This window comes from Pteropus alecto, unplaced genomic scaffold (assembly GCF_000325575.1).
Source record: "Pteropus alecto unplaced genomic scaffold, ASM32557v1 scaffold109, whole genome shotgun sequence".
Lineage (NCBI taxonomy): Eukaryota > Metazoa > Chordata > Mammalia > Chiroptera > Pteropodidae > Pteropus > Pteropus alecto.
Window position 1 is genome coordinate 4104487 of NW_006494608.1, and position 24215 is coordinate 4128701.

Genomic DNA, 24215 nt, shown 5'->3' on the forward strand with positions numbered 1-24215 from the left:
TAAACCTGGCTACCTCCTATTTATCATACAATTTCCTGACTGATGGTTTCACAAACCAGCTGCTAAGTGCTGTGTACTCTACTGTCAGCAAACTAACGGGCTAAATGGAAGACAGGGAGAATAATGTGCAGAACAGGTGAAATCAATTTTACTGAGGGAATTAAAATTCTACCAGGTGGGGTGAGTCTATGGAGCAGTGATAACCAGTCAACTGTACATGCTTATGGTTGCAAAGATGATTTATTATAGACTAGCAAGGGGCTTGAATATTGGACCAAATTCCTCTATACTAAACTGAAATTTGAAGAGTGCTTATTATTTGAGGCTTGAGCAGAATAGTCTAAATGCCATAAATACATAATTGGTTTGACACATGTTTAAATTGAAATGCATAGTAAAAATATTTGTGCCGCGTACAGTTATCAGTATTCGATTTCATGCTAGCTGTCATCATGCTGTGCATTAAGGGTCTCATTAGGAATGAGAGGCATTGATTTTTAGGTCTCTTCAAAACAGCCTGGGTTGATCATAAAACCTATAGCCAGAGAAAGACACTTGAGAGATTTATCTTCAGCTGCATCATTCTCTCAAGAAATAGTTTTAGTTCTTCAGGCTAAAAGATCTCTTGGAGCCATTCTGGAAAGCTGTCTTTAAGGTTTGAAATTTACATACCAAAAGTTGTAGATTAAAAAAAAGAGATCAAAGTAAGCTAAGTTAGTTCCCTGAAGGAATCATTCACCAAATGATACCAGAGTGGCCTAAAAGTGTTCAGGAAAGAGCATAGGAGAACCGACAAGAGAAAACTGCCTAGCACAGTTCTCCGGGCTTATTCAAATACTGAAACTGTCTATACACTGACTTTGGAATTTAATCTAGAACAGAACTCAATATTATTTTTTCTGTCATTAGGGTCAGCTCTGCCTGTAAGAAAGTCCAGTCCCCTTGAATTCATTCACTTCTCTGTCATCACTAAAAATACTGTGAAAACCCCATGCGGGCAACATCAACTATTTTAAAACCCAAATAATTATCCAGCATCTATCAAATGAGAGGTCTCAAGTGGGAGAGAAGGGGTTAGAGAGAGACTGTCACCACTCCAATGAGAGGGTGGAGAGGTAGCCTGGGCCTCTTCCGGCCTTAGCTATCTGCAGTCATCACCTTGGCACATGCAAGACTTTTTCCAGGGTTCATTTGGACTAAGGAAGATATTACAATGTGGACTGACTCCAATACCCAGACTGTCTCCTTTACTCAGACATCCTGCCCACAGAAAGGAATATGCCTTTAGACAACGTGGCACTAGATAGAAGCTGATCTAGCCCCTCTGAGGATACCCTATGGGTACCTGACCAGAAGTGTGTACAGCAACAAAGCAGTCAGTCTGTGGCCCTCCTGATCTTCCATGAGCAGAATCTGAGGACTGGCACCTCACAGGGACCAGCTATGGATTTGCTGGGCATCACAGTGGAATCACACCATGAACCACCTCACGGAGCATCAGGAAATTTCCTTCTGGTCTTACAGGTATGTTGTGTGGAGCTGCAACTGACTCCAGAGTCATTTGTGTGGATCATTTTGTTTATAAGACCTTGTGTAATATGGTGCAGGAACTAAGAAAATGTAGTTCTGGTGTGTTCTAGAAATCTTATAGACACCTTGTATAAAGAAAAAAATCTATTATTTCGTCACTTTATACCATGGCAGGAACCTTAACTCAGAGAGCATATGTTATAGGAGAGAACTGCAAACTACTGTTGGCTTTTGCAGATAAATTTTGTTGGAACACAGGTACGCTCTTTTGTTCGCATGTTGCCCCTGGCTACTTTCACGCTACACTAGTAGAGTTGGCTAGTTGCAACAGAACACGTGGCCCACAGAACCTACCATATTTACTATCTGGCCCTTTACAGAAAACAGTTTGACAAACCCTGTCCTAGTATACCACAATAAAGTAATTTTCTAAAATTTTTACATTTCAGAAAAACCACACACAATTTTTTTTTATGAATGTGTAGTTTCTGAGTGATAACACTATACATGTAAGATATTTACATGCCAATTTGTGTGACTTAAAAATATCTTTATACTAGAAGTAGCCATACTAGTAATTATTCAGAAAAGGTATACGATTTTAGCAAAACATGTCCTCAATAAATTCTAAGAGAAGAACGATAATAGTTGAAATTGACTATGAATTTAGCAAATAATGACAATAATCACTTAACATTCTCAAGTTTTAGTTTCCTTATAGCTCAAGGAAAACATATACAAAGTTACACAGAAAGCTAATTAACAACAAAAACTATGCTATTTCTAAAACCCAATAGATTTTTCCTACTGCCCAACGTTCCTGACTCCCACTGTATAAATATTCTCATGGGCATGCCCTACTACTCAAATAGTCATCTTGCTATTATTTCTTCTGTGCAAGCATGTAGGCATATTCAATTCATTTAATTAATATTTCAGACCTAAATGCTACCTAGCATTATAGTCTGATCATACCATACTTCATCCATGCCACGCTCCTTAACAAACATAATTATGTATTTCCACAAGAAAATGACAAATAGCCCTCTGCAAGTGAATTGACGAAACAAATTTCTGTCTTTACCACCTCAAATGTGTCCTGGATTGTGAACAAAAAATTGATGGCTCCGCTTTCTGGTCCCTTCTAACTTCTTTTACCAGAAGTCTCTGCATTTTCTCAGCTAAAACTCACATCCATTGCATTCCCAGTGGCAGAAGTAGACCACATCTACCTACTGGCCGACCATGAAATCCTTCCATCCACAGTCTCTGGAATGTATCTTGCTTATGATCCCAAATATATGCATCCATGACATTTTTGTTGTCTCTAGCTTTCCTGCCAGGATAAGAAAGAAAAAAGTCAACAGAGGGAAAGGCAGCAAAGAGAAATAAGAGAAGGTTTATAGCCATTATACCTAAACTGCAGAACACTCCGAGGGAAATCACATGAAAACATAAGAGGAATCACCACATTTAAAAGTGACAAGTCTATTTCCTTTAAAATATGCTAACGTTGTATTTTCAGTGACAATAAGTAAGCTTGAAAATTGGTACTAGTAACATATTCTTGTATTGATGACCATATTTTTGTACAGCACAATTCAAAAACCAAATTTGTACTTCCAAAAATATATACATTAGGATTCCTAAAGTTGATGAAATAAAAGCAGAAGATGAAATGTTTCTAGAAAAAAAGCATTTGGTATCTCAGATTTAAGTACAGAAGCCTTGGAGACACAATGGACTCAGAAGTTGCCTGGTTTAGTTAGTACACAAAACATTTCATTAATCAACAAAGGTGAGCTCTAGAGGTTGTATGCTATCCGAAATACCTTCTTTTTCAATGTTGCAAAATTATTAGATTCAGGTAGTTAAAGTGTGAAACCAAAGGAATACAAAGCTTGACATTTTATAAAACTCATGTACATTACCTCATGGGATCCTCTTGATAACCCTTAAATCATCATTTCCAAAGATTTATTATTATTCCCCTAAGTCTTGTTTTTCTTTACTTCCTGTACACAGTCCAGAGAACTATCAAGGGAAAGTTTCATTATCTGCTCAGAAAAGCTAAATGATTTACCCCAAGTTGCATAAACAAGGCCTTGTGCTGCAAGTTGGTTCTACTACCAGAGCACCCAGGAGATGGCACTCCCAGCGCAAACTTTATCAGAGGGTAGTATTCCAGGCACCACCACAGGGAGAGACTCTCAGCCCAGTCAGTCTCCATCCAGTTTAAAAACTCCGGCCGCCTGGATGGAGACTGACTGGGCTGAGAGTCAGAGCATCAGGTGAATTCACCTCAGAGTTCCTCAGCAGAGAATGCTGCCACTAATCAGAAAACCACTCATTCAAGTCCACCCAGGAAAATACTTTGAAGGCACTGGAAAACTAGCAGTGACCTTAAGAGCGTACTGGTTGGCATATCTTTGTAGCCAATAAGAAACAAGAATGAGGCCCATATTCATTCTACTTTAAACCAACAGAGAAGATGCTGAAGAGCAGGTTATTGACTCTCTCCCCCTTCCATCTCTACCATGCAACCCATTTCTAGTTCCTGTCAATCAACAAACAACTAAAGGTTTTCCAAGGTTTGCCCCATTAATAGTAATTAATAATAATTTCTTTTTAAAATCATGAGTATAAACATAGTAGTTCCCCTTATCCTCTGGGGATACATTCCAAGACTCCCAGCAGCTACGTGAAATCCAATACCAAACCCTATGTACACAGTATACTGTTTTTTCCTATACATACAAACCAATAATAACATTTATTAAGTTACTAACAGTAAGAGATTAATAACAACAACTAATAATAGGACAATTATAACAATATAATAAATGCTATGTAAATATGGTCTCTCTCTCAAAACATCTTACTTTATTATTATGTACAGCATGGATACACGGAGCAAACGAATGGTTCACTTCCTCACATCCCCGCAGTTCGATGGAGGCTGACAGCCTGAGATTTCATCACACTACTTAGAAGAGCATGTAATTTAAAACTTACCATTGTTTATTTCAGGAATTTTCCATTTAATATTTTATAACCGTGGGTAACTAAACCACGGAAACTGAAACCTCGGAGAAGGAAGGACTACTGTACAATGCATTGAATACTTTAATACATGTCAGGCACTGTACTAACCCTTTTTAAACTTATTTATTTCTTCATACCATCCTGGGGGCAAGTACTAAAAATATGACCATTCTTCTGGTCAAGGGAGCCGTTTAAGGGTCTTGTCCAAGGAAATGTAGGAAGAGGGTGCCAGAGCCGGTGTCTTTTTCACTTTGACACTGTCAGAGTACAGGTTTTTATGTAAACTATATTCTCCAGACTTACAACCCTAACACCTACACGGAGCCATGTCTCTCCCAGCTCCCAAAACCTGCAGTGGCCCAGCACGACCTTCCTAGTCCACCCCATTTTACCATGGCATTCATGGTACCTAACCACCTAGCTTCACCCAGGATTCTTCTGTCTGAACAGTGCAGCCATTCATTGTTACAACTTATCTTGTCCCCTCAGTAAAAACAAGTTCCTCTTAGCTAAGTGTGACTCTGTCTTCAAGGGTCTTGCAAATGCCACCACATGGGTCTAGGTTCCCTGAGGCCCTGGGGGAATACTTGCTCCTTCCTCCCTTCTCCATCATTCAAGTTACATGGGACCACGAGGGACAACCTCTGGAACTCTATATGCACCCACACTGTGTCCTCACTATTTCTTCTCTCACTAGACTCTAAGTTCTCTGAGGGCCCTTGTGTTCCTACTCACACAAGCCCATGTTTGCTAAATACAGATGGTCTTTAACTTGACTTACTATTGTTCAACTTATGATTATACGATGGTGCAAAAGTGATACACATTCAGTAGAAACTGCCTAAGCTAAGCCTACAATGTTTGGTTAAATGTATTAAATGCATTTTCGACTAACGATATTTTCAACTCATGATGGGTTTACCAGGGCATACCCCCATCATAAAATGAGTAACATCTGTATTGAGCTGTAAGCAAATAAACACACATGAAAGACAAGTGCTTACCATGTCCCACTACTATGCCAGGTAATGTGATGACAAACCCCTGTCCTGTCATGCAGTCAGATCAGAATTGTCTTCTTTCCCTTCCACACTACCTGGGGCATGGGGGCAAAAAAGTCTTGCTTATCCCTGTACACCCAGTTGGAACTCAATCAATGTTTCCTATAGGAAAGGTAAAGGAGGGAGGAATGACAAGAAAAAAAACCAGACCACTCAATGGCAGCAGTGGACCAGGCTAGCCTCCCTCCTAGGCACTAAAGGACTTCCACCTACCTAATGAGCCTCCAACAACAGTTAGAATCAGAGAACCCCAAAGACAGGCCCCACCTTCTCTCCAGAATTCTCCCTGTGCAGGCTTCCAGGTGCTCCCATGTTCAGAGCAAGCACAGGAGCAACTCCTAGCAGATGCTTGCATACCTTGAGCCAAATTGTACCTCTGAAGTTCATATTCTAGCCCTGCAAGGCTGCCTGCTTCCTGCTGGGTGGTGAGTAACTTCATGTAAGCATGCAAAGTCACCACCCAATCCCACCCTGACACTCCTAAAACATGGCAGACAATGGAGGGCCTCAGCAATAACCACCTCAAGTGGGGCCTCTTCCAAGACACTGAATGTTCTTTCTCACCAAGGCAATGTTGATGCTCCAGTGAATTCAAGATACTCAAGTAGGCTGCTAAGACCCATATGGAAAAAGCTCTTTGACACAAAAGGTTGGAGGTCAAAAGTTTAAAAGCTCATGACAGAAATGACAGAAGCCCCTTCGCTTCCACTCCCCTTTTTTTAGTCAATAACATCAAAGGCTCTGCCCTGTTCTTAATGCTATTATTGTTAGGCCTTTGGAATCCACTGAAATTCCAGCATGCTTCTGGCATACTGGGAGCATTGAAAGGCTCCCCGTTCCTGTCCCTTAAACTCTAAATTCTCACTGTCTATGAAGCATCACGGAGCAGGAACACACAAAGCTTTTAAGCAGAGTTTATTTTAAGTACGTCTTTCACCATGATTGTCAAATAATAATAAAGCACACTAAGTGATTCCCTTGCAAGGATGAGCAAGAAAATTAGAGAGAAAGGAGAGAATCTGCGTTTGCCAAGGGGGAAAATAATCTTCGCATTTCTCGTATCATGAGAATGCAAGTACCTAAACATTCCCCACTCTTTTTATATTTCTTTTTTCTCTGCAATCCTACATTAGCCACTAGACACACACTTTACACAAGCCCTCAAAGACATAGGCTATGTGAGTATCTATTAAATGGCACCATTTGAGGAAAACAAAATTTCAATTTAAGAACAGTGCTCTAATGACCAGTTGCATATGTGCACCTATGGCATCCCCACAATTAATGATTGAGATGACCAAACTGGGGAAACTCTTATTGCCAGAGCCGTCTTCTGGTCCATTAATAAAGCTGAGTTTATCAAATTATTATACTGACAGCATGGACCCAGAAAGAATGAAATTCAAAGGGAAAAAATGAAAACTTATTTAAGTTTGTCATAACATCCAACTGAATACTCTACTCTCTCCACCCATACTGAAATATGGGCCCATCTGGCTGTGCTCACTGTCATCAGCCCTCTGACGATCAGCGTCATCTGACTTACCTGACCACCTTCATCCCTTGCCGTCCATGCACACTTGTGACTTCATCTCTTATTGGCTATCCTTCCCTTTGCCACTATCTCATCTGACTTCCTATCCTGATTCTTAGCCTAATTCCTTTTGCAACGCTGAATAAATTTCAGATTATCTCTTATCTGCTGTCCCTTAGAGCAGTGGTCCCCAACCTTTTTGGCACCAGGGACCAATGCTCCTATGAGAATCTAATAATATCTGATAATCCGAGGTGGAGTTGAGGCGATGATGGAGCAGCTGCAAATACAGACGGTGCTTTGTTCACTGGCCCACCACTCACCTCCTGCTGTGTGTCCCAGTTCCTAACAGGCCACAGGGCAGTCGCAGATCAGAAATTGGCGACCCCTGCCGTAGAGCACCTGCTCTCACCATAATGCCCTTGGATGTTTGAACTATACTGCAGGCAAGAGGCACCTCGCTCTGGGTCCCCAAGCTTCTGGCACAACAACCCACTCTGCCTGCAGAGGATCAAGACCACTAGTTTCCTCTTCCTGTCCATGTTTCTTACAGCCCAGATAAGCTAAACTGCTCAGAAATATTCAAGAAGAATTCAAATTGCCAGCATTCTCCTTCAGGACTGGGAGAAATGATTAGAGGGTGGCAAAAAACCTAGTCTATTCATCTGGGTACTGCTGGGAACACTTGTTCCTGGAGAGGCCAACAGTCCCTAGACTGCTTTTACTGTGCAGGCGCTTTGGGTCTGCTACCTGTGCTGCCCTGAAGTGCAAGCTCTCCTGCCCACTCCTGCACTGCCACCTGGAATGCCCATATCCTGTCTGCTTCCATCCTACCTGCAACTTCTGCAGTGATCCTTGACAAATAAGCTGCCTGAGAGGATGACCTAAATGGCTAGTTCTTCCCAAGACCTTCCATTAGCACTCAGTAGCTCTTCAGCTTGTCTAAAAAGGCCCAGGCTCTACCTGATCTCAATGTGATTACCGTCTGGGTCCTCTCCTCCCTCTCCCCAAAGTAACCAACTGCATGGGACCCAGTCTTTACAAACTATACTTGGTGGGTGTCTAAACTCAACGATTTCCCTTTGCTCTCACAGGCCCCTGAGGACAGAGAACATAGTCTATTTCTGGAGTCCATATCTGTACCTAGTCCACCTGGGTCCACCCACAGACCTAGCGACTACACCCCAGGTATCCTCAATATCTGGATACGTATCTTCTTTGGTGACACTGAACACACTCTTACCCTATCCTACACTTTGTCAGTGAGCTTCCACTTGTCAAAGAATGAAGTCCAGACACATTTCTGGGGAGCAAGGCTGCTTCTCACACTTTGTTGTTTGTGTTAATGAAGACTCAAAGAGTGATAATATGAGACCTTAGTGTATTTAAAGCAAAGCATGGGTTTAATAACTGATACCACACCAAAGATAAAATTGATGGTAATCTACTGGTAATCTTCGAGACAAAAAGTAGTATTTGCACAAAATTTATAACTCAGCATGAAACCTTAGAAAATTCACCCTTCCCACTCAGTTACACCTTCTCTGCAGTCAGACAGCCAAACACTTAGCACACTGAATGATGCATGTTGCAGCCCTTATAAGGCAATACCCACTGGGTGTTCCCTTCTCACAGCAATCATCTGCTCTCCATCATCCATGCAGCTGAAAATGCTTTTCATTTTAAACCATATTTTGTAGATTTACAGAGAAACAAATGTCAATAACGACTACAATATAAATTTTTTTAAGGCCAATAAGACCAAAGGGCCAAGTGACATAGGTAAAGGTAGTTTAAGGAGTTATTGATAATTCTAAGTGCTTCTCCTTCAATACCCACGCCCAAGTTAACATCAATAATGTGAACAAAAAAAGGGGCTATGCAATAAGACTGACAAGCTCAGGAAGACCACATGGCAGGCCTGGCAAGCTCAATCAAAAGTAACCACACAGGATGGTCTGATCACAAATTCCCAACTGGACCGGTCATGGCCAGTACTCACATCCCAGGATTACATAACTTTCTTAGCAAATGTCAATCTTTAACTTAGGTGATCTCTGTCCAATGGTCTTACGCATCGAGGATAACCAATTATTGAAATGTAAAAGAATAATTTTCTTTTCCTACTCCTCGAAGGCACAACCACCAGCACCAAAACACAAGACCACAGAACCCCTCATTGTTATCTTGTTCCATACATACCATCTCTAGGTACTGTAAACATTAATTATTAACAACCCTTCACCCACCAAAGAGCGTGATTCTCCATTTTGCCTTTTATTCAATTCTAGAGATTTCCCCACTATGCTTTCTCTCACCTCCTTAATCTACCACCAATGGATTTCATGTACCTTCCTTATGTCTTCTCCTTTGATTTTAATGTATAAAATAAGCTGTAAAACTGCCATTCTCCGGAGCATTTGAGATCTTGCTCCCCGGTATATGTTGTCAGTTTGGCTCAAATAAATTCATAAAAATTCTCTACAGGTTTGAATGTTCCTTACATCGACAACAGTCAACATCTTTACCTGAGTATCTTTGGCTTCCTGCGTAATCTGACAGCTCAATCCATGTTTTTCCCTCGCATTCAACCCTTCAATGATGATGAGGCCCTCGTAGGGTTCTCCATACCCTTGTTTCTAAGTAAATTCTGTGGCAAAATTCTGTCCTCTGAATTCCAGATTAGCCATACACTGTTGTCAGTTCAACCTTCAGGGGAGGGAAAAAATGACAGCCACAGATACATGCAAATAATAAATAGCTATCACTCATTGAGCACTCGCTATGTGGCAAGGATTACTCTAAACATTTCATATTTTATTTACACTAAATAAAACTAAGTGAAAGCTCAATGAAGTAGGTACTACTATCCCTACTTCGCAAATGAGAAAACAGGGATCAAAGAAAACAAAAAGTTAGACATTCGCGTAGGAAGTGACAAAGCTTGACCTCAGGTCCAGATCAGCCTGCCTATAGAACCCTAGAAGACCAGCTTCTTGGCCATGCTACCAGGCCCCAAATTCAGAAAGCCCTATGTTTGTTTTAATACTCTGCTGTGGCCATCTTGAAATTCTTAATGATTTTTAAGCAAGAGCTCTGAATTTTCTTTTTGCACTAGGTCCCACAAATTACGTGGCCTGTCTTGCGTTCACAGGTATTCCCACTATTTCACTCTTCCCAATAACCAAAGTTACAAGTAGCTAAGAGGCACTGTACTGTCATCCATCTACCCAGTTATCACCACCTGGTTATTCACATTGCAACTTCACCCTGAGGTCCTGAGTCAGGAACAGGGCTGGCCTTTCCTCCACCTCAGCTGTACATCCACTGGTCCAGTCACCCCAACACCTCCAACACTTCTCCCAGATAGCAAGTCTGCAGTGAGCTTGGCCAGGGAGGTCAGAAGCTGGACCCCACTCTGATAGCCCCTTGCTTGCCTTCGCCTTTGCTAACAAAATTGCCCTGCCATGCGCCAGCCATCCTGAGGGCTAATTGGCTTGTTTTAATCAAGACTGAATGAAGCAGAAGTCCCTCCACACATAAATAAATCACAATTACTAACTGCAAGACTTGAGCAGCTCTCTTCCCCTGTGGCCTGACAGAGGAATTCCCAGGCTTGCCCTACTAGCACAAAAGCCCCCGACTGGCCGGGCAATATCCGCTCACTGGGCTCAGTTTATTATTTAAACAGTTCCTTAACGACTCTTCCCGGAGGTGAGGAGGCCAAAACTGTTTTCCTTCCCTTCACAAAGCAGATCTGCCTGGCTTGTTTGAATGTCTCCAAGGTTTACTTTAGTGCTGGGTTAAATACCTTCCTCCTCGGAGTCAAACAAACAGTTCACTTCATTAGAAAGGCAAACAATTTAGCAAGAGAATACCAGCACTTGAGGGAAACCAAGCTGGGCTTCAAAACCCTCGGCCTGGGAAACGGGGGCTGGTGCTCAAACCCAGGCAGCAGCTCTAGGAAATCACTTCAAAAGCCTTCTCAGGAATACTTCACACATTCACTGGTAATTAACTGATAACCCCAAAGAGATTATCTGTGGGGAGGCTGAGGGCCCCAGAGGATTATCTACAGGGCCACTCTGGAAAAGGCAGAGCTGGGAGGGCACACGATTTTTCTAGAAATGCAAGACAATAAAGTCATCTGGGAAAACACCAAAGTGAGCAGCAACCCCCCGGTGTAAAATAACAAAGTAACATTTCATTGAAATAATATTCATTTTAGCAACAGCTGCAACTACATAGGCTGGGGCAGCAAGCAGATGCACAGAAAAGGGACCAGGACAGGAGTGCAAAGCCTGTGGTGTGTTCTCAGGATTCCAACTCAGGAGCGGAAGTCAACGCTTTCCCAGCAAAGACCTGGGGTGCACTGAAAATGCTGAGGGATGGATCATGAGTACGTTAGAGTGAGTGCTTCTCTACCATCAGGGAGAGACCCTGGGAAGGCATATGTCAGTGGACCACTAAAGCCTGACGTCATCTGTAGAAGAGCGGGCAAATCCTGCCTGCTCCACCCTAAAGCTGCCAGGCCTTGGCCCCAGAACCCCTTTGAAGATGGAGACAGAGCCCTTATACCTGTCACCAGTTTCTTCCATGCTAATGTATCTCAGGACCTTATGTCACATTTAACCCAGAACACAGGAAACCATTTTGGGTTCATATTTTAAAAACAAATGGGATCCACTAAGAACACATATGTACCTACCAGTACTGCCCCACACATATATTACAACAGTCATATAAAAAAAAAAAAAATAGGTCTGGGCAGTACAGGCATCCCTACTATACTTGAATTTGGGGGTTTCACCCATTTGTGGTTGTGCTGGACAGGGTCAGAGTAAGCATTTTTAGTACTCATGGCTTTTAAGAAGTTTGTAAACCTCAATGCCAACTATAATAAATCATACAAGTCTCTATTAAAACTGTAAATCACCCATGAAATTTAATACTGTCATGAAGAGTAATTAAGTGCTAATGTAATAAATCTACAAAAGAAAAAACACACACAATAATGCGAATCTTAGGAGTAAGAGAATGCTCATGTACTCAAGCTTTAAGACAAATCTCTATTCCCAAAGAATGTCTGTTTTCCTATCCAAAACCAGTGGTCCTCAGGAGGTAAAACAAAATAAAAAAAATATAAAAAATTCATTAAAGGGCCACATTCCCAAACTCAGGACTGAGCCAGACATAGTGCCCTTCTTCAGTGCAGAAAAACACCACCAAAATTTACTTCAGTTCTACATTATCGTGTTAAGGAAAACTGAAAGAAATGAAGAAGTAGGAGACAAGGAAAGACCCTGTCCAAGAGGCATCTCAGGTTTGCAAGAAATTCTAGGATGGAGTCACAGTAGTTCTTGTAATGTTACTACTACACTTGTACTGCTCTTCAAATAACCACTTTGTCGATAAACAATTTGTTTAGCTCAAAATCTTTCAAAGTTAGCTGGATAATTAGAACCAGGAATTATTCCCTGAACTTTGTCAGTCACACGCCTTAGGACTCAATAACTGGTTGACAAATACATGAATAAGTATAAACCTATTCACAGTACCAACTTGACTGACACTGCTGGGTCCCAGGCACCATGAAGGCTCTGCGAACGTGGAGAGCATAACAGGCAGTCCTGCCCAAGAGGAGCACTAAAACCCACGTGTCACAAAGACACTAACAAGCACGCCAGCTCAAAAGGGTCCTAGACTCAAAAGATGGCACTCAGGTGGGGAAGAAAGAAGGTGAGAGAAGCCTCCTACGGAAAAGCTTCGTCCAGAAAGATGAAGGGGAGGGTGGGGAGAGAACTTGCACAGAGCTGGCAAGAAGCAGCAGGGTGTGTTTGGTGACACATCAGGATCCAGAATGGCTTCAGAGCACTAGTCCTCAAACTCCGCCAGTGCCTCCAATCTCAGGGAACATGCACTGCAGCGGGTGGTGCAGTGAAGAAAGCTGGAGGGGGAAGAAGACCTTTTCATGCTCCCCACTCCCGAAAGTTTGGATGCAGAAAGGGAAGGGAGGGCAAAAGACAGGCAGTAGCTAGAGAAGATCCAAGGTCAGGGAGGAATTCTGTGTGGGTTTGTTTATGGACTGAGGCATCTGAGCATGGTTGAAGTGGAGGAGATGGCACCAGTGATCTGGGGTTGGAAGACTAGAGAGAGAAGAGCACTGATAAGTCAGGTTTCCCAGAACAGGAAGCAGGTAAGCCCATTCATTCCCCTGAAATCAGAGGGATGGGAGAGGAAAGGAAGTGGCTGACTTAAAATGTATTAGGAACCTGATCTGTTCCCACCTCTAGCAGACAGGCCCACTGTAGAAATGTCTGATCAGGTAGCGCCGCTGAGTCAGAGGTGCTTCTTTTAAAATTGAGACCATAGTTTTTAAAAAGCTGGGGTATAGGCCATTGCTTTTAGTTTCAGCTTGAAGGATGCATTCAAAATGGTCACATACTTGTACTTCCTTCCCATTAGCAAACAGAATTGCTTAAATCAGCTAGGAACTTATGCTCCACGATCCCTCCAGACCCTTGACCCATGACTGTACCTCCTTTCACCCCTGAGATACTCACTGTGAGGCCACTTCCTTCTCCACCTAGACAGAAAGAAGGGAGAGATTCCAGGAGTCAGGTCAGATCCGTGGAGAACAGACAGATTAAGACGGATAAATCTACAATGGAGATCCATCATCAAATCAGATTCCATCCAGGAGGAAGAACCTAGTACCAGGTGCCCCCAAAAGATGGGTGCCTAAAAGTTAATGTGAGCCAGAGTCCTTACGCTCAAGGACTGTACCTAGGGAGAGGGGTAGAGGCAGTGGGGACCCTGGGGATTGGCTGCAGTGGCAAGGCCAAGCAGCTTTAAGAGGTGATAGCAGCTGCAGCTGCTCTGAAGCCAGTAGAAGGGACGTTTAATAAAAGCTGTGGTCAATTTCACCCCCTTCACAGCCCTGAATTCGGTCTCTTTATTTATGGCCCTGGACATGCAATGGAAAATCAGAGGGGCTGAGAAAATGAGCTGGAGGGAGATAGGCAGAGACAGAAAGAGTTAACAGGCAACAGCTTTTAGAGGATAAAGCAATAGTGAATTCACTGGCACTCCCTGCTGCTTTTATTGCTTTCCCTCAACAGCTGGAGAAAATGTTTGATCAAAATATTTGTATTATTGTGTTTAAGTGAAATGACATATGACAGCTCATTATCCCAAACTTAGAATTCCCACAGCATCTGTCACAGCCACCCTATTAGATAGTTGCTCCCCCTAGAAGATGGAGAGGCATAGGGTGGAAGATATAAGACATAAAGCAGTAGGCAACAGACCCCAGAAGTTCTGAGCCCCACAGGTCCTTGCCCAGGCTCCGATTAAACAGGAGGGGCACTGCTGGAGATCCGTGCTCCCTTCCTGCAGGGAATGGAGGCCTCCCGCCCCAGTGCGATGGAGAGGGTGGTGATGACGTCAGGTGCACCACCTGTGGAGGCGAAGAAAGCTCTGCCCTAGACTTCAGCCTTCACCAACCTCCATATTGTCCTCATAAGGGTCTCGTGAGATATGCCATTTTTAGAGAAACCAGTTGCTTTATCAATAGTAAGTTCATGTTTGATGATCTAGGTGCCAAAAATTAAGGGTAGGAAATACTAATGCAAGCCAAAATTTCGCACTCTCACCATGATGCTAACTTTGAATGATTACTTCCTTTGAATTCAACGCCATCTTCCAGTTGTTTTATAACAGAAAATCAATACAACAACCAATCAATGATTTAATCAATCAATACAGAAAATAGAGCATACTGAATAGTTTTTTTAGTAGTAACAATATTATTTTCTAGGTTTATTTTTCCTCCTTAACTTCAAATTTTTCTACATAGTATTTTAAAATTTAAAACAAAACACACTTTCAAAACAGCCTGATATTCTAGAATCATCTGTGAAAAGCGTGCTCATGCTAGAATATCTTTTCTCCAAAAGCATGATATCCACTTTCTTCCTTTGTAACTGGCATCAATGTGTCCTGGTAATGAAAAACTTCTCGTTCAATTATGTGTTTAAACTTCTCATTCAATTATGTGTTTAAAGTCATCCAGCCTAAACACAGGCAGCTTTCTAAGAGCAAGTGAGTAGTTACTGTGTCAAGTCAATCACAACCAGTGGACCCTCAAGTGTTTTCTCACAAAGCTAAGAATAATGCTGTGGGAGCTGTCCAGGGCAACCAAAGCACAAATAAAGGCCCTTCATGATTGTTAAAATCCAGCAGCATGTGCCCATCCTCTATGCTGTGGAATGAGGACATGAGTCACCTGGTATTGTGAACTGAACTGTCTCCTGAAAAGATATGTTGAAGCTCTAACCCCTGGTATGTGTAAATGTGATATTACGTGGAAATGATGCGTGGAAGTAATCAGGTTTGATGAGGTCATTAGGGTGGACCCTCAATCAATATGACTAGTGTCCTTCTAAGGAGAGATTATAACACAGACACACACAGGAAGATGGCCATGAGAAGACAGAGACTGGAGAAATGCTGCCACAACCAAGGAATGCCAGAGGCCACCAAAAGCTGGAAGAGGCAAGGCACATCCTCCCCTAGAGCCTTAAGAGGGAGCACAATATTACCAGCACCTCAACTTCAGACTTCAAGCCCCCAGAACTGGGAGAGAATACACTTTTGCTGTCTTAAGTCATCCAGCCTGTGTTACTTTCTTCTGGGAGCCCTAGGAAATGTTGCAATCTTGTTATAGGAAGGTCACGGTACATCAAGTTGTGGAGAGAAATCCACATGCTGTTCTCCTGTTGGGAGGAGCAGTGGTGAATATTTACAAGAAATAAAGAATATAAAAATTTTCAGAAAAACAGAAAAGTGTGTGTAGTTGGCCTCTGTCACCTTTTTGGCTGTGAAGCATCTATTCCTTCTTTCCAAAAATCTCTGATATCCTTGGCGAATTACTTCTCCACTATATTTAGGCTTTGTAGGAAGGTAAATCAAAAAGCCATGAGCTTCACCATCTAGGACAGGAGGGCACCTAGCTCTAACAGCTGAGGTCTCTCCTGGGAACCTGAGTCTTGAGCAAGGACAGAAGGGGAAAAGAACTGGCTGGAGTTCATTCCCCCAGAAGAGACTATCCCACCGCTCTCGGCCTCTACAGCAACCTGCTTCTCGAGATTTTCAGACAATTTCGAACTCCTAATGTTATCCCAGCAATTACCTTTGGTATTAGAACTGGAATCAGTTCTTGTTGCTTGTAATCAAATAACCCAGACTGACATGAGAAAACTACACAGCATAGCCAATGAACAGATGTAGCAGCTTTGGTGAGTCACTTCAGAGCCCCATCGGGGTAATACCTCACCTGCTGAAGGCAGGCTCCAGGTCAGGCAAGCCCCAATTCTCTCCCTATGCCTATGATTAGACTGTTATGATTCTAAAAGTTTAGGAAGCGAATTATCAAAGGTTTGGAAATGGAGATTTTAATGGCAGGTATAGAGAAATCCTGCCTGGCTTGCCCCAAAGTTGAACAGGGTCTTTTGAAAGCTTATCCTAAAAACCACCTGACTACATGCACCTGAGGTTCTGTCTCAGTGACCAGTGCAGGGATGCTCAACTGAGACATGTTACAACATACAGTATATTCAAAAATCAAAAGGCTTCAAATTCCATTCTGTAGATTAGACCCTACATTAGTTATCTACGTCTGCATTACAACTTGCCTCACAATTTACCAGCATAATACAACACATATCATCTCAGGATTTCTGTGCTTCAAGAATATGGGAGCAGCTTAGCTGGGTGGTTCAGGCTCAGGGTTCTCACAGCAGTCAGGCTGTCAGCCAGGACAGCAGTCAACTCAAGACCTGACTGGGGAGGATGTGCTTCCTGGCTCACTAGCAGAGTTGCCGGCAAGCTTAGTCCCTTACCTCACAGGTCTCTTCGCAGGCTGCCTGAGTAACGTCATGATAGTGCAGCTGTCCTCCTCCAGTGTGAGGGATCCAGGAGACAGCAAGAGAGCCACCATGATGGAGGCAACAATTCTTTCAAAACCTAATTTCAGGAGTGCTATCCACCACTTCTTTATTATTCTATTCACTAGAAATGTCATTAAGGCAGGAGAATCAAAAACGTGTAGACTTATCTGTAAAAATGCATAGTGCCATAAATAGCTACACTTATCTAATCTCTAATTTATCTAGCAAAATAATTCAAAGATCAAATGTGCCCTATTAAAAAGGAAGTAGGACTAGGAGCCAAAAGCTGCAGCTTTGACTCAAGTTCTGATAGTAGATCCATGTGACCCGAGATCATTGGTGAACTTCTCTGTGACTCCATTTTTTCAGCTATTACACTCTGGCCAAGCACTGTGCTAAGTGATCTACAAACACTGTCTCACCAGATCCTTTTAGCATTCTAATGAAGTGGATATTTGAATCCCCATTTTTCACTGAGCCCCAAAGAGGTTAAATGTTCAAGGTTATGCAGGAGCCAGGCTGAGACCCTAAGTCTGCCTCTTTAGAGATAAAATGACACATGAAAAGATTCAGAAAAAAGTAAGAAGTAGAAATAAAAGCACCATAATTTAATAACACATTACTGTTAATCATAAATAATAGCAAAGTTAAATAATAATAATGATGCTGCAGTGATGACAGACATGTTTACTCTAGAATGGTGTGTCAAAGGACTGGCTGACTAAATTGTTGGTATTTACTGTGTATCCTTTTCTTACACCATATTTGTGAGAACTCGATATGCAATGTGTGTGAGGATGTTAATTTCCTCTACTTGAAGATAAAAGCATTACATAATAAAATAGTGCCTGGCAGTTATGTCACTAGTTGAGATTCTGTCATACTCAGTAAGTTCTTGAACTTAACTTCTTTGACAGTCAATATTATATCCAAATCAAAGGCTAATATTAGAAAAGGCAATAATGTATCATATAAAACTTACCTACAGATATTCAGTATCCAACATCCTTTAATACCCAACAAAAATGTCCCATTGTTCTATGAAGCTTAGCCTGACATTACCACTATTTCACTTTTTTCACGCATCAGTTCTAGCACTTTCCACTTTCCGTTTTTGCAATGGGTGAAAAGACAGAGCAGAAAAAAACTGCCTTACGAACCTGTGAATCACATAAACTCAGTAGGAAACCTAGCCCATAGTAGGCACTTCCAAATATTTACGGAATTAATAAACCACCTCTGAGATTACTGTATGTAATGGTGTGAGATTATGAAACCATTTAATAAACACCCATTTCTGAGCTTAAAATTCCTGGATTCCTTATGTTTACAGATGAATGGATTTAGGGGAACATTTAAAGTTATAAGATTGCCAGTGCTATGAACTGAATGTTTGTGCCCCCATAATTCATATGTTAGAACCCTAATCCCAACATGATGGTATCAGAAGGTGGAGCCTTTGGGCAGTAATTCAGTTAGGAGAGTGGAATCCTCATAATGGGATTAGTGCCTTATTAGGAGAGGCCAGAGAGCTAGCTAGCCCTTTGTTTCTGTCCTATGAGGACACAGTGAAGAGAAGACTGTCTATGAACCAGTGAGTGGGCCCTTACCAGACACTAAATCTACCAGTAGTACCTTGATCTTACACTTTCCAGCCTCCAGAACTGTGAGAAATACATTTTTATTGTTTAAAAGCCACCTGCTCTACAGTAATTTGTTATAGCAGAGTGAACTGACTAAAACAGGCAGGAACTTTAATAATTATGATCTGGATTTATCAAAATAAACAACTATGAAATTCTGTCTTCATTTTACAGGTGAGGAAACTGAGGTTTAGATAGGATAAATAATTTGGCCCAGGCCTTTTAGAACCAGATCTGAAATTACGCATCCTAATCTAGCATGTTTCTGCCACTTACGCACCCTGAATTCAGGTGAGCAAATTCAGAGCAACCTGAATTGGCCTTTATGCAGACTGATAAGCAGACTTTAAATGGCTGTTTCTTTTTCTGTTCTGTATTTTAATCTATGTATCAAAGTGGATTACAACTTTATCTCCCAAATTATTTTCCAGAAAGAACTTCTGAGAAGCATAAATTTAGTTTCAAATATGTATAAAAAGTATACTATATGAAAGCAAAACTCCATGGGGTTGGTGAGTGAGGATTGTTGGCAAAAAGAAAGAAAAGAGAGAAGCGGGAAGGAGTAGAAAGAAAATTGGTGGGGGTGGGGAAGGAGAAGGAAAATCGGGAGGGATTGAAAAGAAGATAAATTGTACTTAAGTAAATTTCAGGAAATGTACATCTGACTTAAACAGCAGCATTCCTTAGTTCCTCTTCACCAAGTGAACAGCAGAATTTGAAAGCTGGAATCCTTCCATGTAGGCCTGACCTGCCCAGCCCAGTGTTAGCCTCGGCAGCGACCAGCTCTCAATTCACATCTGCTGACTGGAAGTGAATTCTCCTCAAGCCAAGGGGAAGCTCTGCCACATCACTTATGAGCACCTCCCCGGCCACCATCACAGAAGAGCAATTTTAATGAGCAAGGAGTGAGTTGACACTCAAGGTGCATCAGCTCATAGGAGGGACCCAGACACCCCACAAAGAAATCAAATTTCTCAGTTCATACCTAAAATTTGAGACTTCTTTTCAGTCCCTAAAGGTTTCTTATTCTTTTTACTTTAGGTTTTCAGCCAAACAGGCTAAATTGTTTAAAGCCAAGTGAGGCTGGGGTGGGAGCAGGTGGGCAAGAAGGCAGAAGCTGTGTTTTACTGGCCTTTATTTCCCAGCATTTCTAGTGTGTTCTGTAATTGAGCAGGCTTGCCTTAATGTCTTGCGAGCAAGCATTCTCTTCTTATGGCCTGCAGTGTCCATACCTATAAGAGTAAATGTTTATCTGCACCTTCTCTAAAGAGAAAAACCCAGAGGCTTGGTATGTTTGCCCCTAAGGCCTCAGAACTCACGCCCACCCTGACCTGCTCTGACAAGAATCTACGATGCACAATGTCCCCATATCTCTCAGTGTCCTTGAGCTGCTACCACAGAAGCCACAGCAACAGAGCAATAGGACTCCCAGTCACAAAAGGTTTTAGGGCTAGAGGGTTATGGTTAGGCTTAGGGGTTAGTAGTTAGGGTTAAGGTTAGGTAAGACATAGAAAGCAACAGGACCCAAAATCACTTTTGGTTTTATGGCCACATAAGCAAGGATAGGCCCTGGCCAAGGCATCTATCTGGTGGCTTCCTGCCCAGGTAAGATGGGCTACCCTGGGGGCTTTATATTTGTTTTGCTGCTGGAAGGAAGAGCTCATTTGTTTAAAACCCTTCGCAGCATCCAAACACTGGTTGGAAATCTAAATTTAGTTAGATGAATAGAAGCTAAATGAAAATAATCAGAATAAAAGTGGTGAATGTTCCACACAGCTAAAGTTTCTCTTTTTAAAAGAGTATTTTCTGCTTAATATGTTCTTCTGATCTTATGGAGTGAAAGTTGCCTTTTGTTTTGAATTGATGGCAATAGCAGATGATGTTTTTGTTATTGTTTTATGTTTCCAACATCCTAAATCACCCTAGCCCTCATGTCCTTATTTGGAAAAGTAAATATCTGGCATCCCTCCTTTTGGTCTCTTCCACAGTATTTTTTTTAACTGTACTGCCCAAAACCTGGGAATTACTGATTAGTAGTAATTAAGAAATAGTAAAGTGTTCTTAAGAAGAAAACGAAACACAAAAGCATCAGGATAACTAAAAAGCAATGGCACCAAGTTATGAGTGAACTTGTGTATAAACACAGTGAATTACATTTAAGAGACTGTGTATGTTCAGCATAAGCAGTAAAACACAGAACAACGGTCACAAGGTTGAGGCAGCAGGCATAGCAAAGTCCCCAAGCTCCTCACTTGTTGTGGCCTGAGGACAGACAGCACTAGGGGTGGGAGATGGGGATTGGGAAGTAGAGGGGTGAAGAAAAGAGCAGGAGCTGGCAGATGAAAGGTGGCTCTCTTCCAGGATTTTTGTGAATGGATGGGTGTGAATCATTTGTTTCCTGCACATTCCAGGGGAGGGAGGAACAGTCACAACTGCAGAGGATGGAGAAATGCTGAAGGAATTGGTCTCTGGGGACCTCTGGCATCTCTGGTCTCCTGTTCAAAGAACTGCTTGCTCCTCTGTATTAGCAACCTGAGGGTTGTTTTGTTTTCATTTTGCTTGTTTGTTGCTATTTTTCAAAATAACCAATCTTGCCTACAGTACATTGAATTCTTGAATGTTCTTTCTCATCGGCAATATGCTCACAAGTTTGGTCAGAGTAAGTCTGAGAGTCCAAGATGGTTTTATGTGCCCGGCACTGATAAACTTTCAACTGTTTTTTCAACCAATTTTATTGTCCCTACAGGTTGATGAATGAAAGAGTCAAAAGGAATTCCTGAGCTCAGAATTAGAATATACATGTCCACACAGCACCAAATAACCAGATGAAAAGTTAAAAATGCAGCAAATCCTCCAGATGCTTCCAAGAACCTGAATGCTTGATGGGCCAGCAAAAATATCTGGATACTTAATGGAACTATGAGTGGCAATGTTTAGCACTATGTTTAGTACAGCCCACCAGTAAAATCACAGGTGTGTCTAGGCTTAACTTTATTAATCCTGGTGAACCAACAGGAAAATGTTACACCTCCCCACTCGAGGCATAACCAGCTGCACAGGCAGTGTCTTCACACATATTAGAAAACTATATCTGCCTTGGAGGAGACTCGATCCCTTTGGCACTGGGCTTGGTGAGCTGCTGCTTTGTTTTTATAAATTAGTAAGATGGACCATTCCTCTAAGAAGATGCATAGCTTGATAAGCAGAGGGCCTGTTCAAGTTCAACCCTCTCAGCTGGGTCCTTTGTGCAATAAACTACCTGCACAACTGTTCTATAGGAAACGATCCATGATAAGACTTCTTTTTAAACTTGAACCACAAAAAGAATCCACAATCCCACCTCCACAAGAACTATCCTAAAGTGATTTACTTTCCTTAGTATAATAAAAGCATGAGATTTCAGAGGTGGAAGGTACATTAAGAGTTATCTATGTAACTATTGCAATCCTGCCTTGCAAGAAGCCTTCACACAGTGCCCGCCACTCACCCCAGTGTCTGAGACCTCTGTGTCTAAAGAAGCCATTCACTCACCTTCAAGGTACTCTTAAGTATAAAAACTCTTGCCCCTTCCATGCTAGCAAGGCTGCCTCCCTCCAACTTTTACTTACCAGTCAGTCCTAGCTCAATATTCTGAAACCACCTACATTAAATACAATTGATTTTCCTTGTGATGGCTCTTTAAGTATTTGAAGACACCTAGTCATGGCTCCCAAAATCTTTTCTTTTCCAAGCTAAGTAAAAACACCTTGCTTTATTTAATCCCACCCCTGCAACAAAACCAAGGTAACTGACAATGTCCATGAGCACATCTGTGGTTCGTCATAGTAACCGCAGAGCAGCTAAGAGCCGGATGAGGAACAAAGTTGAGTTCATGGAGAGGTAATCTCATGTCTTGGAAAGTAGAATTTCTGGAAGTCTGGAACCTTGGGAAATTTAAGGAGCACAAACCCTATGGGCTGTAATAAGATATAGCTGATGTTTTACCTAATATACACCAGAGAGCCACAAAAGGAAAGTGGCCTAGAGACTATAATGAATAACAGCATAATGTGCTGCATTTGAAGCCACAATATTAGAAACTGAGATGACTACAGAAAAACCAATGGGGCATTGGAGTTTTCCAGTTGAACTTTCTGAGTTGACAGTGAAAATAATGAACAAAACACAGCAGAGTGGAAATAGACTTTATCCAGAGAAATCTGTTTCCTGGAACTGAAGCTAATACTGTTGGGTAAGAGGTTTCAGAACAATGAAGAACCAACAAATAAAATGAAGAGATTGTGGCGGTAAAGATGCAAACCCCATATCATGGACCTACAGAGCTTACTGGTGAAGAGAAACAGTGTACTACTATTAGCACAATTAGCAATCTTTGTGAGCAGATCTTCTACTTAAAGAAGAAAGATTTTAACTTTATCTTGACATGCAGAAACGTTAACCAAGAAAACAATAAATTAAGAATACTTTGTTACAGGATGCTGGCTATTCCTATTTTGGATACTTCTTAATAGGAAACCAAGTGTTACTTTCCTGTTAATGGAATTAAATATGAGGAATATGCATATCTTTCTTATTCATGACCTTGTTTTATTAGAGCGGCAAGAATCATATCTGATGCCTGAGGGCATGCAAATGAAAGAATCTCACAAAAAGTATATTAACAAAAAGAGGAACCAATATGTCTTAACTCTTCTTCAAACATTTTCAAAGTTTACTTGAAGTTTCTTGACATAAATAAGTTTTCAGTTCTATAATCTAGTTCAACAAGAAAAATTCCTCTTACACCCAACTTTTCTGCAAACCTGTATAAGACACCTGAATAAAGGTGCATTCCCATTCATTCATTCACTCATTCAAACTTTAACAAATACTGAATACCTTCTGTGTGTTGGACACTATACTTGGTGCTCACAACACAGCCGAGCAGCACAAATAGACCCTGGCCTTGTAAAGTCAGGAGAATGAGGCAGACAGACATTAATTCACCAAACAAATAATTAATTACATAATTAAAAACTGTGGTAAGTCCAGTGAAGGCAAAGCCCACGGTGTAAAGCAAAAGCTAAAGTAGGTAATTCAGAACAAACTAGTGTCAAACATGCTTGCCTTCACTATATCTACAAAACACATGAAACCAATCATCAGCTTTGTGAATACTAGTGTTGCCAATTATCTTGATACTATTAAAACCATAATCAAAACACATTTTTATTTAAAGCTAAGTAGGCCATTTACCAACTTTAAGTAATGGAGAAAAGGCAGGGGTCTTGTAATTAAATGAATTAAACAATAGCACAGATGGGTTTTGTTTCTTTTAATAGATTAATTCCTAAGGAATGATGTCAATTTACTCAATGAATGCTTATTTAGAAGACAGCAGGACACCCAGGACATTTTCCTCACCAGACAGATCCCAGTTCTGGCTGGTAACAAGTGAGACGGGGGTGCAGCA

General features: G+C 41.6%; 1 protein-coding gene across 4 annotated transcripts in view; it reads right to left on the reverse strand.

The window, feature by feature from the left end:
* The window catches only part of GLI3 (GLI family zinc finger 3), a 268708-nt gene that overhangs the window by 116624 nt on the left and 127869 nt on the right, over window positions 1–24215 (reverse strand). Inside the window, exon 2 of one of the 4 annotated variants that reach the window (XM_025041943.1) lies at window positions 2763–2866. The exons of the other annotated variants lie outside the window; for them this stretch is intronic. Within the exon in view, the coding sequence (XP_024897711.1) occupies window positions 2763–2841 (79 nt within the window). The 5' untranslated portion in view covers window positions 2842–2866. The remainder of the gene's footprint in view (window positions 1–2762; window positions 2867–24215) is intronic. 4 annotated transcript variants of the gene reach the window in all.